This window comes from Thalia democratica, chromosome 2, assembly GCF_965202585.1.
Source record: "Thalia democratica chromosome 2, ktThaDemo2.hap1.1, whole genome shotgun sequence".
NCBI classification, from domain to species: Eukaryota; Metazoa; Chordata; class Thaliacea; order Salpida; family Salpidae; genus Thalia; species Thalia democratica.
This window is the reverse complement of record NC_139166.1, coordinates 61,207,008-61,222,133: the sequence shown is the minus strand read 5'-3', so window position 1 is coordinate 61,222,133 and position 15,126 is coordinate 61,207,008. Positions and strand designations below refer to the sequence as shown.

The 15,126-nt window shown below is 27.1% G+C and overlaps 1 protein-coding gene across 1 annotated transcript; it reads right to left on the bottom strand.

The window, feature by feature from the left end:
- Positions 1-11,131: 11,131 nt before the first annotated feature.
- On the bottom strand, positions 11,132-12,682 carry LOC145828829 (E3 ubiquitin-protein ligase ari-1.1-like). The gene has a single exon (XM_082936580.1). It carries the CDS (start codon positions 12,680-12,682, stop codon positions 11,132-11,134), a length of 1,551 nt encoding a protein of 516 aa, XP_082792706.1.
- Between the last annotated feature and the right edge of the window lie 2,444 nt (positions 12,683-15,126).

Genomic DNA, 15,126 nt, shown 5'->3' with positions numbered 1-15,126 from the left:
CATTGTATTGTTAATAAAATTTAAAATTTAGTATTGATCATTCTTTTTCTTATTAAGTCGAGAAATGATATTGTGATCTATAAAGTAAAAAGTACACAATTTTATATAGTATGTAAAAACCAAAAAATAGAAAATTTAAGATGTTAACAAAATGCAATAGATTTTAATTAAAATTATTTTAAGTAACTTATAGTTTGAAAATTTTGGAAAAAGTAACTATTAATACTAACAAACTCAAATTTATTAATTCTGTAACAAACTTTTGAGTATAGAATTATATAAAGTTATATATTCTGAATTGTTTAAAAAATTTAAAGAAATTTAATAAAAAAATTGTTCTCCAATTAGAAACTTTGGTTGAATTCTACATAAAAAGTAGTACCTGTTCAAAAATTTGAGCTAAATAATTATTACAAAGATTACCGAGTCACAACTAATTTTATGATAGCGAACATTTAAAAAGACAATAAAGTTGATATAACTTAAATTTTCAAGCTTTTGTCTTAAAAGATAACAACCAAAGGTTTTAACTTATTGCTAAGGACAATAACATAAACTCGAACAATTTAATATTTAAAACTAAATTTAACTCAAAAAATTTTACTAAATTAATAATTTTAACTATAGTTAAAAGTATAAGTATGGTAAAACATAATATTAGACTAATTCTATTCTATTTGGGTTTCTTAAATTCTTGATTTTCTTTATATCTTAAATATAAAAACACTTTTCTGTTCATTAAAATGCTTGTCAAATTTTTTAGAGCCGACATTTAAGTAACAAAAGTTGTTGCGTTAACCAGCGACCAACTCGCTGCAGGGTAGAGACTGTATGCTTAAAATAGACTTCATCTTGTTTTTCTTTACCCGTAGCCAGGGCATGCTTGGTCATGTTCTAAAGAGGGGTAAAGATAACAAATTATTTGCTATAATTCGAGATAGTAGTTGGCAAATGCAACTGCAGTCGTCTAATACAGTGCTTATTCACTTATCCGGACTCCACTTATAGCATTATATGCAGCAGTTATAATATTATAAAAAAAATTGAATAATTGTACTTATTCGGAATTTTGGTTATCCGGACACGTTTACAGAAAAATATTGCCAAACGTGTCCGGATAAGTGAATAAGCACTGTACAACGTTTTAAGAACTTAGCAAACGCTAACCTAAATGTCAGCACTAGAGAGATATTTTATCTTAATATGAATGCCCTGTAGCTATCTAAGCAACTACTAACAATTTAATATATTGTTATAGAAGATTGTAAAACTAAACATGGGAAATATTAGATTTATTAGTATTCTTAAGTTGAATAACTTTTTTTTTGTTGTTAGAAAACCTTATATGTTATTTTATTATTATTCTTAAAGCTTATAATGAAGATTTTATGCTACAGCAGTATTAAATTACGTGCAGGAGTAGTGTTCTAGGAGATCAATATAATACTTACGATGTTTTATATGTAATTCTAACAACTAAAATACTCTTTCGATTATGCCTAACCTGATACAACCTTTAACTAAAAACTACTTGAAGTGAAACATAACAAATTTAATCTTATAAAATCAAACAAAAATTGATATTAAAATATTCTTGTTGCTACAGCAACAAGAATATTTTTAAAATCACTTTATGTTTTGCACTCTGAAAAGAGGTGCATACAACTATAAATTTTTTATTTTAATTTTTTACTGTTTTTTTTTAACTTATAAAAAACTTTCAATTAACAATCAAAGCAACTTAAATATAATGATTCTCATTTTAATAAATTTTACTTAAATTTTATAGAAAAGACCAAAAGAAATTTTTGAAAATTCTACAAATTTTATTGCACAGTACATAATTTTGAAACGTTTTAAGATTTACAACTTTTTTTAAAATAATAGAACTAAAATACATTCATGCAACTAAGTAAAAAAATAGCAAAAAATAAATTATGACGCACTGATTCAAAACTGTGTACAAAACTAATATGTAAAAAGCTAGAAGATTTTAAGTACATTATAATGATATTAATTTGTAATGATAAAATAACTTGTAACAGAAATAAATACTAATAAATGTCTTTTTTTCCATAATTAATATTAAAGTGAATGTATAAATTCATTTATTTGCTTATGATTTTGTACAAAATCATTAAAAATAATATGATTCGGTTTTTATAAAAAACAGAATAATTCAAATCAAAAACAGTAAAAATAGAATTTAGACATAATATAAAGTTATAATTATTAGGATTTTATAAAACATAAAAAATTTACCATGTATTCACTTATCCTTAGTAAAAAGCAGGTTTGTTAATACTGAAAAAAAATCAGCTATTCTAAAAACATACTTAAAAATAAATATAAAACTTATTGTATGTAGTAAACCAAAATCATTTTACTGAAATATACCATGTATAGACTCATTATAAAAACATATAAAAATTAGGACCACTAAAAATAAAACACCATAAAATTATAGTTAACAGATAGTCTTTAGGTATTCTAGTCCATTCTTTCCACAAACAGGCATTTCAGTTCTTGCCAACCGTAGTAAAAGTCTATATACAAAGATTTTCATCATGAGTAAAAATATTAAACTTGGCCAGTTAAGATTTCTGAAATTTGACCTCGTCTTCTGGTGGGTCCATGTTAAAAATATTTTATTTTTATAAAGTCTGAATAAAATTTTTTATCAAAAGGTGTCAAATTTACATTAACTAAATTTTTTTTGAAGAATAACATCAGACTAATTTTTTATCAACAATAAATGGTGATTTAAAAACTATATAATGATCATATGTTATTCTTCAGGGCATTGAAAAAAAAAATTAGCTCAAAAAATCTATAAAAAAGGTGGTAACATCATATGTTAAGGACATAGGGGTGGTACAACATTTTTTTTTACTAAAAATAACATTGGATCTTATATGAAAGCTTTAAGTACAAACTACAAGCCAGTTTTTATAGAATTGAAAAATAATATTTAACTTTTTAGATATTGTAATTTTTATAAATAGTTTCCGTATGGACCACAAGTTTTTCGGGTCAATTTTCTCTGAAATTTAAAAAATCACTAAAAACCTTTCTTCTTCTTCACTTTTTGAGAAAGAGACCTCAAACTTTCAGGAAAAGTTCCTTTTGTAGTATATAAAAGACTTTGAATATTGAAATTTTAAAAATATAAAAAATAAAAATTTTCAGAAAAAAAAACAAAAAAATAGGTGGTTTTTTTTTAATAAAATTTTATTTTTTTAAATGAAAAATATTCTGCATTCAATCTTTTTAAAATTTAATTATACACTTTCTGTGAAAATTTGAAGAAGATTGCTTAAAAAATGAAGGAGGAGATAGATTTTTAGTGAAATGGTCTTTTTTTCGTTTTTAGTTTGCGCCTTCCATTAGAAACCTTTTGAGGTCACCGACTTTGACTGCTCATATCTCAAAAAATAAATTGTATTTTTTCAAACGGTTAAAAATGTCTGATAGCTCGGACAAAACTCTATAAAATAAGATAAACTTGTAAAAATCAAGGTGGACCCCTCTATGCCCTTAATCAATTAATTAAAAAAGTTACCTCATTGAATTGCTGCTATAAACTTTTTTATTAAAATCATACAATTGATTAGTTTTATTGTTAAGATGAAGTTTAATAAGTTTTGATAAAATATTTATAAAATTAAAAACAAGTTAAAAAATCTTCATTTATTTCTATTACTAAAAAGAAGTTATATTTAACTTATATTAAAAATCAAATCTACAACTTGTGAACAGCCTTGCCTTATGGCATAGGCCATTTAATGATGACATAAAAACTCTCAAGTTTAACATTGCAAGGTCAAAACCAGTGGTAAACACATTAAAATCATATTTTATAATTTATAATACATTTTGTACTATTTTTTCAACTTTATGTTCATATTTTATTTTATGTTTTTATTCTACTTGTTAATATTAGTTTACTTTTGCTTACATGTTTTACATGTTTATATTATTTTTCATTTGCTTACATGTTTTACATGTTTATATTAGTTTACATCTGCTTACATGTTAGCATCAGCTATTGCTATAGAATCAGTCTTTGACAAGTTGCCAAGTTGTAAGCTTTTGATTGGCTTAAAAGGAAGTTGGCTCTGATTGGCTTAAAAGCTAGTAGTGGAAATCTCAATCGACCCTTGTTGACTTAAAAATTTGAAACACTTATATTTAAAACATAATGATATTATAAAAAAATGGCAAATTTTTCAGAAAAAAAGTTGAACATACTTGTTCAATAAAATAAAAAAGAAAATATTAAGAAATAATAAAAAAAAAACATCTTATACACATATCTTATACCTATGTATATCATCACCCTTTCTTAACAACAAGAGCTACTTTTACTTTTATGTACATGTAAGTTTCTGTATTTGTACAATTATAAATTTACAAACTTAATTCTATGACTTGTCTAACTATTATTAAAAAACAAAAAGAATCATTCAGGTAACTTAAAAAACGAAGTTGCCCCTGCTCAAGTTTTTCCTGCTCGAGTTGCTTCCGCTCGAGTTTTTCTTGTTCAAGTTGTTCCTGTTCGAGTTTTTCCTGCTTAAGTTTTCACTGCTTGAGTTACCCCTGCTTGAGTTTTCCCTGCTCGAGTTTTTCCTACTCAAGTTTTGCCTGTTCGAGTTTTTACTGCTCGAATTGCTCTTGTTCGAGTTTTCCCTGCTTGAATTGCCCCTGCTTAAGTTTTCCCTGCTCGAGTTGCTCCTGCTCGAGTTTTTCCTGCTTGAGTTGCCCCTGCTCGAGTTGCTCCTGCTCAAGCTGCCCCTTCTAGAATTTTTCCTGCTCGAATTGCTCGTGCCTGAGTTTTTCCTGTTCAAGTTGTTCCTGCTTGAGTTGCCCTTGCTCGAATTTTCCCCTCTTGAACTGCTTCTGCTTGGATTTTCCCTGCTCGAGCTGCTTCTGTTCGAGTTTTTCTTGTTCTAGTTTTTCCTGCTCGAATTTTCCCTGCTCGAGTTTTCACTGCTCAAGTTTTCCCTGCTTGAGTTTTCCCTGCTCGAGTTGACTCTGCTTGAGTATTCCCTCCTCAATTTTCTTCTGTTCGAGTTCAACTTTAAATCTTTAACAGCAATCATGATTTAATTCAAAAGGTGCTGGAAGTTCATGCATTTCTAAAATTCAACTTTTTAACATATTTTGTACTGAAAACTTGTAAACATATAAGATTCAGGTGACACAGATTGAGCTTGCAGCTCCAATTTTACTAACTTTTTAAACATCAAACATAAAAATTAAAAAAAAAAATTAGTTTAGCAGGGAAGCTAACGACGTTCATGTAGGGTTACATGACTCTTCAAATTCTGACAATTCAAATTCCAACAATTCAAATTCGGACAATTCAAAAACGACAGTTCAAATTCCGACAACTCAAATTCCGAGAATTCAAACTCCAACAACTCAAATTCCGACAATTCAAACTACGACAATTTAAATTCAGACAATTCAAATTCGGACAATTTAAATTCAGAAATTTCAAATTCCGACAACTCAAATTCGGACAATTCAAACTACAAAAATTTAAATTCTGACAACTAAAGTTCCGACAATTCGAATTCTTACCATCCAAACTCTAACATTTCAAATTTTTAAACTCAAGTTGTTGCAATTTATATTTCGATAATTTAAATTCGAACACTTAAAATTCGAACAATTTAAATTCCAGCAACTTAAACTCCGACATTTCAAACCTGACAATTTTAATTTTGACAATTCAAATGCCGTCAACTAAAACTTCGATAAATAAAACAACAGCATAAAATAAAGTTTCAAGAATTATTTATTTTTCTAGCAAGTAAACTCGTTTCATTTTTTGCTATTTAAGCTTTGACAGCATTGATTGTTTAATTTATTTTTATTTTAAATAATAAATTTTAATTCTAAAATAAATACAAAAGATAATCAAAGTAAAATTATATTTTATAAAAAGTTAAACAATAAGAATTTACTTTTATCTTAATTTTTTATTGTATATCTCCATACTTGTCGTTTTTAAGCGATGTGTTTTTAAATTTGTTAAGTTTTGTATTTTAGTCTTCAAGATGTTACATTGGCCTTTAATCATCTTTTGTTACATAGTAGGGTTTAGCAACGGTGGCCCGCGGACCGGATCCGGCCCTCATAGTGAAAACGACCGGCCCACTAAAGTCAATATTAAAATTTCTTTATTATACGTTGTATCATAGTTTTACACAAAAAAACTGTAAGAATTTGACTTGATAGAAGCATATTTTGAAAATTAAATTTTAATTTATGTATAGTAATAAAAACACCCTTTTCGTCGTAATATTTTGTTTAGTTTAAATACAGAGGTAATATATTTACTTATATTAAACCAATCTAAGAGATATGCTTGGTTATATATACTCGGTCCTGGCGGTTACTGCCTATAACGCGCTATTAAAATGATATCCTTAAGTAGTTTTACGCTACTTTTTAGATTAATCTACTTTACTAATAAAGTAGGTATAAAAAATAAAGTTTGTTTCTTATTTATATTATATATGTATTTGAAAAGAAGTTTTGTTAAGCAGTCTCTTGTTAAGTAATGTTTTTCAGATGTTCAATATAATTTAAAAAAATTAGCTTATTATAAAACAGTGATAACCTATTTCTGTTTTGATGATAACTTATCTAAATAAATTAGTTTATAGAACTACGCTTTACAAATAGTACATTGACTTTATGTTATTACATAAAAACTTAATATTGTTTTTTTTAATCGGTTTATGCTAATGTTGTTAATATTATTATTGTTTTTATTTATTTGTTATTTTTGCTTATCAAAAGCTAAAATTTTACAGTAGTTTTTAATATAGTTTTATTTATAAAAGTTAAGTTTAGTTACGGTAGAATTTACTTCTTTAAAATTATTATAAAACTATACAATAGTTTATTGATCTATTGAAATGTAAAGTTTTTTTTTTACTGTTCAGTAAAATTATTAAATTAAATAAAAATTACATTTTTAGCACAAAGTACTGATAAAATTAAACGTTAAGTATTTCAGAGTTTTACATTTTTACTTTTTTTATAGAGGGTGTAATCTATCATTGAAATAAGCACATGTTTGCTATTAGTATTGTTGGTATCCTTTTATAAATTAGTTTAAAGTTATATAAGTTTTTTAGTTTTTATGTAACTAGCTAAACAAGTCTTTAAGTACATTAAAAAAAAAAAAACTCAGTTAATATTCTTTTAGTTTGCTTTTCTTTCATTTCGTTTAATTGATTGTTTTATTACTAAAAATTTAGATATTTAAATAATAAAAAATTATGTGTAATAGCTCATAAGAAACTTTATAAGTATGTAGTGTACGACTCGATAACCAAAAAGTTCCTTTGTACCCCAGGTCTTTAGACCAAACATTTTGAGCGCTTTTTTTATCGTTCAATAAACAATATTAATAATGATAATTTATTTACTTACAAAAAAAACTATACATATTTTTAAAGATTACTTAACTTTTGTGTCTAAAATTATTCAAAAAATTTTAAATATTATCTATATTGTCGTTTATTTCTATTACATAATTATATATCTAATAATTTGTTTATTTATTTTTTAGAAAAACTTAAATATTTTTTAATGAGTAAAAAAACAATTCTATAAAAAATTCAAAATGTCAAATCTAAAAAGCAACCTTTGATAAGATGTATAATTCTCATTACATATTTTTTTGTAACATATGTGTACATTTTAGTCGTCATATTTAAATAGTTCAATCGTCGTAGTTTAAATTAAATGAATTTGAGTTGTTGTAGTTTGAATTGTCCAAATTTGAGTTGTCGTAGTTTGAATTTTCCGAATTTAAGTTGTCGGAATTTGAATTGTCCGGGTTTGAATTGTCGGAATTCGAGTTGTCCGAATTTGAGTTGTCGGAATTTGAATTGTTGGAACTTGAATTGTCCAATTTTGAGTTGTCGGATTGAATTGTCCAAATTTGAGTTGTCGTAATTTGAATTGTCGGAATTTGAAGTATCGGAATTTAAATTGTCGAAATTTGAATTGTCGAATTTCGAATTGTCAAGATTTGAATTGTCAAGATTTGAATTGTCGTGCACCCTCATGTACATATTTGGCTGTTTTTTTGTACAACTTTATGATAACATAACTTTCTTGTTTTTTAAGCTAATATAAAAAAAATATCGTTTTAAAGATCAATTCCTCAGCTTTAAAATAAAGTTATTTTGACGTAGTTTCGGGGAGTACAGCTGAAGTAGGGGCATATCTAAAGCAGGGTGTTTCAGGGCTTAAAATCTTAAATCAAAAAAAGAATTATTAGCATGTTTTATTTTTTAGGTGGAGCTACAGCTCCAGCGTTCCACCCAACGCGACGCCCCTGGTTGCAACCAAAAAAGCTGTTGTTGCCAATCTACAAACAGTAAATCATGTTTTACTTTAAAGCTACGGTTTGCTGGTATGATCAGTTGACTAACAAGCAAATATACTTTATTAACAGACACTTTTTAAAATTAAGTTGTGTTTTTTTATTTTTGTGTTAATATTAACAAGTTGTTTATAGTGACATTACCACTTCTCCCTTCTTTTCTAATTTGAGCTGTTTGTGGCATTTTTTGTGGTAACTCTTGTAAAAAAGAGTAACAAGTAAATGTGAAATGAAAATCATAAAAATCAAAAGCTAGAGAATACGGTGTAGTGTCTATGGTAGACTACGGTTTTCGTAGTCAAAACTGGCAATTATAGATTTAAAATGGTTTTTAGATACTTTTAAATTAAACTTATTATTTGATTAACTTATTTAAGAAAAATTAGTATATATTTATACTTTAAGTTTTTATAATATTATACTAGCTCAAAACAGTGTTTACACGTAAATTGTGTGCAGATCAGTAATCAAAAAGTATTTCTCTACTAGTCCATTGACCATAGTTATGTGCTTTCACACTCTTTCTTTCTTTAAGCAACATGTTAATATTTTGATTCCTGGACAAGACTTTAAAATGTATCTGTGGTAAGCGACTCGATAACCGAAAGATTTTTTGTGCACCAGGTCTTAGGACCAAGCAGTTTAAGTTTTTTTTTCATTCAATAAACTATAATTCAATATTTATTATTCTTTTTTTTCTCATTTTGAGTCAAGGTCAAATAGCAAATGTTTAACTTCTTAAAACTTAAATGTTTTAAAAATCCCCTGAGGCCGTGTACTTTTAGCATAGTGGTAAGATAAATTCACATCTTAAAAAGTTGTTTTATCTCAAAATTTAATAGTAATAAATAGTTAAACAAGTAAATGTAAACAGAAATGTAAATGTGATATTTTTTTTGAATTTAACTACTTAAAAAAGACAAGCAGGATTTTTCTTCTTTTAATGTATTAGAAAAGAGTTACTACACTTTAATTAATTACGTAAGTCATAAATCACCTAAAACTTCAGAAATGGTGTTAAAGAAAACTAACTGTTTTGTTTATTTTACGAATATAAATAAAGTAAGTTCTCTAAAGGTGAAACTAAAACTATATTTTTTATCAGATACAACACAAGTTTATTTCTTGATATTTAAACATTAGCAAATTTTAAAAACTTTAAAAAATACTGTATGTAGTATGTATCTTTAATTTAAATATTTCGTTATGTGAACTTCACACAAAAAATAGTTCCTGTAAACTTGGGAAATATCATTTAAACATCACTTTATATTGTTTCGCTTATCCGCAACTTTATTTTTATTACTTCGTATACGAATATCAGACAGCGCTCGTCTACAGTTTTTAATTTTTCTTAACAGAATCAGAAATAAATTAACTTCGTAAAAAAAACCCTTAGAGTAGTAGTTTTAAATATTGTCCGTGCTAGTTGTTTGGACAATGACGTTTAACTGCACCCAAGTTGTGTTATTAGAGTACGTTATTCAAATAAATAGAGACCATGCTGAACGAATTGGTAACCGAAAGGTTCCTTAGTACACTAGTTCTTTGGACAAATACTTGAGCGCATTTTTTGTCGTTCAATAAACGATGATAAAATTTGTTGCTTTATTTAGAAAATATCGGGTTTCAGGAGTTTTTAATTGTCAAAAATCAACAAAAAAGTGAATTGCACTATAACAATGTTGTTTACATAAAACAATAGTTTTACAAATCGTTATATTTTTCAAGTTAAAATTTGGTCATAACTAATCTCGATGATAACGATGATAACAATAATTTGTTGCTTTATTTAGAAAATATCGGGTTTGTCGAAGGAATTTTTTGTTCTCAAAAATCCACAAAAAAAGTGAATTGTACTATTACTATGTTGTTTACATATTACACTAGTTTTACAAATCTTTATATTTTTCAAGTGAAGACTTGGTCAAAACTAATCTCAAACGCTTTAACTGATAAAAAGATCGGTTTTCAGGAACTTAGTTACAGTTGTAAAAATCTAAATACTAATTTTTTTATGATTCATTAATTGTAGGTAATCTAAATTTACATCTTATAAATGTTTTTAAAAACTTCTCTTTAAATTCATTAGACAAAGTTAAAAGAACTCAGTTAGTTGATACAGTAATTTGTTCTAAAACTTATAAGCATTTACTATTTTTAAATTTATGCAATTAAAATGTTAACATAACATGTTTTTTTTAAGTATTATGTCAAAAGAAGAAAAACAAATAGAACATTTAATTTATTAGCAATAAATATAGTAGCTAAGAATTATTGGATGTCAGTAAAAAATTTATTTTTCTTGAATTTCTTCAACAAAATAACTGTCTGTAAGCAATATAATAACGTGATGTGAAAAATCTGAAAACTTGAGCAGAGTAAAACTTAACATTAAAAGCATGTTAGGAAATAATAGAAACATTCAAGTATTTCAGAAGATATTTACAAACAGTAATAAAACACTGGTTTTAACGCCAAACTAAGTCGAAATAGTAGAAAATGCTGAAGATGGGTACGTAGCTTAAACATAAGTACACTGCTGCTCTAATTTACTTTAAGTAGTACTTCTAAATGTCTTTTTACTAAAAGGAAGTTAGTTATCTTAATCAAACAGCAATATACATTAATCTCAAACTAAAAATTATGAAACTTATTTAAAGTACACTTTAAAGATTGCAAGTTTGCATCAGCTACTCCCCGGTCAAGCTAAAAAATTTAAACATTTATAAATTTCAAGGTGTTCTCAGTTTTATGCTCCTTGACGTAATCAACTAGCTTCTTCGAAAGGTTCTCGCAATATATTACGGTAGCATGCAACTCCTGCATAGTGTGGGGGTCATTCAGCTTGTGAACCTCCCTTTCCAAAAATGCGCTCAATCTTTCGACATTGAATTGCAATTCGCCCTGGTTAAATTCTAAGACTGTTTTGGTTGTGGTGCCGTCGCAAAGGTAGTATGTGAGCACGTACGAGCACATGAGGGTGTTGCGGCATTCCTTCAAAACATCGCACGCTTTCTTAATGAAACATCTTTGGTTAAAGTTTGCGGGTCCTTCATTGCCCTTATCAGTTGCGTCGGTATCTTCTTTTTTATCATCCTTTTCAACTTGTTGTGGTTTTTTATATCTTTCGTAGACACTTTCAATTGTAATTTTACTTTCAATTTCGAGACTTTTTTGGTGTCCGGCATAAAAACTATGATATCCCAAGTAGCGATTAAGCGCTCTTCTGCTTTCAGAAACACTAACATGTTCTTCAACTTGCTTGCAGTTATGTTCAGTACCTGCCCATTTATTCATGCACAACCAGCACATCTCGTATTTACACTTGAAACAAGTCATGTGGTTACATCCCCCGTTCTTTTCAATCTGAGTGTAACAGTTCGGACACTCTTTGGTGTTGGCGCCGATCCAGTTGGCAGTTTCACTGTCGTTATTGCACTTTTTGATCCACTTTTTAAGCATGTCGCAATCCAATGGGTCGTGCCAATTCCATTGACAATTGAAGCAGCTTTTGTGTCCCTTGGAGCATTCTACGTTGTAGTTGTTGTGAAACTCTTTACACCTGAATGCTATTTCGCAGTCAGTTCCGGGACACCAAGCAGTGTTTTTGTTGTTGTCCACGTAAGATTGAACAAATAAACGCAAGAATTTCTCCTGAAGTTCTTTATCTGCTAAGGCGTTCAAAATATCATCGAAACTTAGCAGCTGCTTACAATCCTCTCCTGGACATTTAATATCAACAATCCTGTTGTTAATATTTTCAAAGATAGAATCTTTCAAGCACCCTTTACAAAGCACATGGCTGCATGCAAGTTTTGCTACATCATTTCGGCAGATATCATCCATACAAACATCACATTCCAAATTGGAACAATCAGTTTGGATAGATTGGATTTTAAGTGAAGCCGTTTTATTTCTTTTACTTCTACGTGTTCTACTTCTTTTTCTCTCTGTATTCAAGGCTCCAAGTGCTTTATCAACATCCCAACCGTTGTTTTGAAGCAAACGTCTGGCCTCCGGTTCACTGACACCATCTGCATTAGACATGAAGTTTTCAACTTCAGATTTTGCGCTTTCTAGAATGACACGTTGTGAAAGCTCCTCGAGGCCTGAATCTTTCGGAAGAACTTTTTGGGCGACTACCATTTCATTTTCACTATCACTGTCGCTGTAGCTGTTGTCAGAATCGCCTATTTCAGCTGATGATTCACTATCCGAAGAATTGCTCACATTGTCTTTTGCGGATTTTTTTTTTAGCCACTTCATTTTTTAATTTTATGTTTTTAAATCTGTATATAAAATATATTTCATTAGTTATTTTTCAGTAAGTACTCAATAGTTCTTTTCAAAACAGAGTTTCCCGAATTAATTTTTATTATTATATCATTCTATTAATTAAAAAATATTATTCAACGTTTTTCAATATCATCCTTTTCTAGTTGTTTATCAATTTATGTTTTTGTTTCTTCTTATTAATTGATTGTCATAGTCATAACTATGAAAACTAGTCACAATTAATGCTTTGCCACTATTATAGTGTATAAAACTGTTCTGATTGACCAATCACTGTCATGATTGATCCTAAACTATCCTCATCAATTATTATCTTTTAATTTCAAGTAATAATTATATTTTTAAATTAAATAAAATAGAGTTTTTCAATACGAAAAATATTGAAACTAAATAAACTAAATGTTATTCTTAATCTAGAAAAGAATAAATCTAAAGTTTTTTTAAAATCTTTGAACTACCCTGAGATTTTTATAATAAAAAAAACAAAACTGTCTTAAGTTGTCCCTGGTTTTTCGGAGTCTTCCTGAGATTTAAAAAAATTTAACGATATTCTTAACTATCCTATATGTCGTATTTATTCCGATTGTGAGGCAACTTCGACCTTGTTCTAGCACACGCATATTTTTCCAATGATATATTTTTTAAATGCTATCTTAAGCTTTTATTTTTATTTTAACTATCAATTAGCAGAATTAAAAGTAAAAGTTAATCACTTTTACATTATCCCCTTTCGCAAGCTATAAACTAAAACCACTTAAAATAAAGCAATATATATCGCCTGCATTAATAAGATTAGTTGTATTATTTATTAGTAATAACATACTTTTATTTAACCATTAAATCTGGTGAAAAGTGGTAGCACGCTATAAAGGTACTGAATTTATTTATATATGTCCCGCAAAAAAAAGACAACTAGGAAGATGACGTTTGTAAGAACACTAAACAAATCGTTACTAACTATATTGAAAAAAACTAAAATTATCTTAATTTGACATGAGTTTATCTAAGCTAAACTGCAATATAAAAAATCTAAAATAACTTTAGAATGTATCAAAGTATTCAAAAAAAAAGTAGGTTATTTATAAACTATAGTCAATTTTGCTTAAAAATACAGTTTTCAGGGTTGTAACTGACTTTTGACAAATTTTCTCCAGATTTTAAAATTTCTTCAAGGTTTTTGAAAGTACTTGTTTTTCGGTCTATTATTAGTTTCCATTTATGTTTAGGATAAAAAACTGTCTTAAAATGTATAAAAACATTGAAAAGATACTGTAGAGTGTAGAACTACTTCAAATATGTTTTTTGATATAATTTTTTTTGATAATGACAAATTTTTTTTATCTATATGGTATATTTTTTGTGTCAAATCAAGATTTTTCTACATATAAAAATTGTTCAAAATTCCAGGTTTTTTTAAGTATTTGTCCAAAAATTTTTAAACTCCAGGCTTTTCTAGTTTTTTCGCCCTTTAACTGTTAAATTCTAGGTTTTTCTAGGTTTTAAGGTTTAGTGGCAACTCTGAATTTAAAAAAAAAATCAAGCATTAAAAGCTAAAAGTAAGATTTCAACTAGTTCTTCAGGTTTTAGATATTTAAAATAGTTGGTGATAAAACCCAATTTAATAAAAAATTAACAAGCCTAAATTAGTTTGATATAGTAAGATTCTTTAAACTAAATAATTTAGTAAAGCATTATAAAATTTCCTATATTTTTATTTATTGTTTAATAGGCTAAAATATTCGCTAGCCAGATAATTGTATATGTTATAAATTAAGTAAAAAATAACAACCTTCCGATTTTTCAAACTTTTAAATTTCAATACATGTCAGCTCCAGAATTTTAGTAAAGTATTCTTGTAAAACTTACGTTTAAATTTTATGGATTTAGCAAGATTTCAATTTCATTATAACTTATGCAACTTTATAGAACATTTTAAGTGGTTATAACTGACTATATTTAAAATTTTAAGGTCATACTTGGACATTTTTTCAATGTACTCTTTCTAGCATACAAATAAAAACACTAACTAATACTTTACAAATTTAAACTTTAATTTTAACTTGTATTATAAAAGAAATTAAAATTAAAAAAAAAAGGTTTTAAATTTATAATTAACTTTCTAAAAGGGTACAAATAAGTTTTATTCAGTTTTTAGTTTTGTAAATATACTTGTAAAAGAGTTTATAACTAACTAAAACAATCAAAAATTTTATCAGAGTTAAATATCTTTTTTTTTAACTTTAGTAAAATTTAAATAAACAATTTTCACAAAGCATTTGTAAAGTTAAATTTATGGTTATTAAAAATCTAGTTTAATTTTGGAACGAGTCGATATCAATTACGTTATTGAAGTACTTAACTTCCTATTTCGACAGTTAAAATTTTATTTACATTTGTTACCAACTGATTTATCTGTT

Coding starts and splice junctions, on each gene's coding strand:
- LOC145828829 (XM_082936580.1), bottom strand. CDS start 12,682: ATGAAGTGGCTAAAAAAAAAATCCGCAAAAGACAATGTGAGCAATTCT.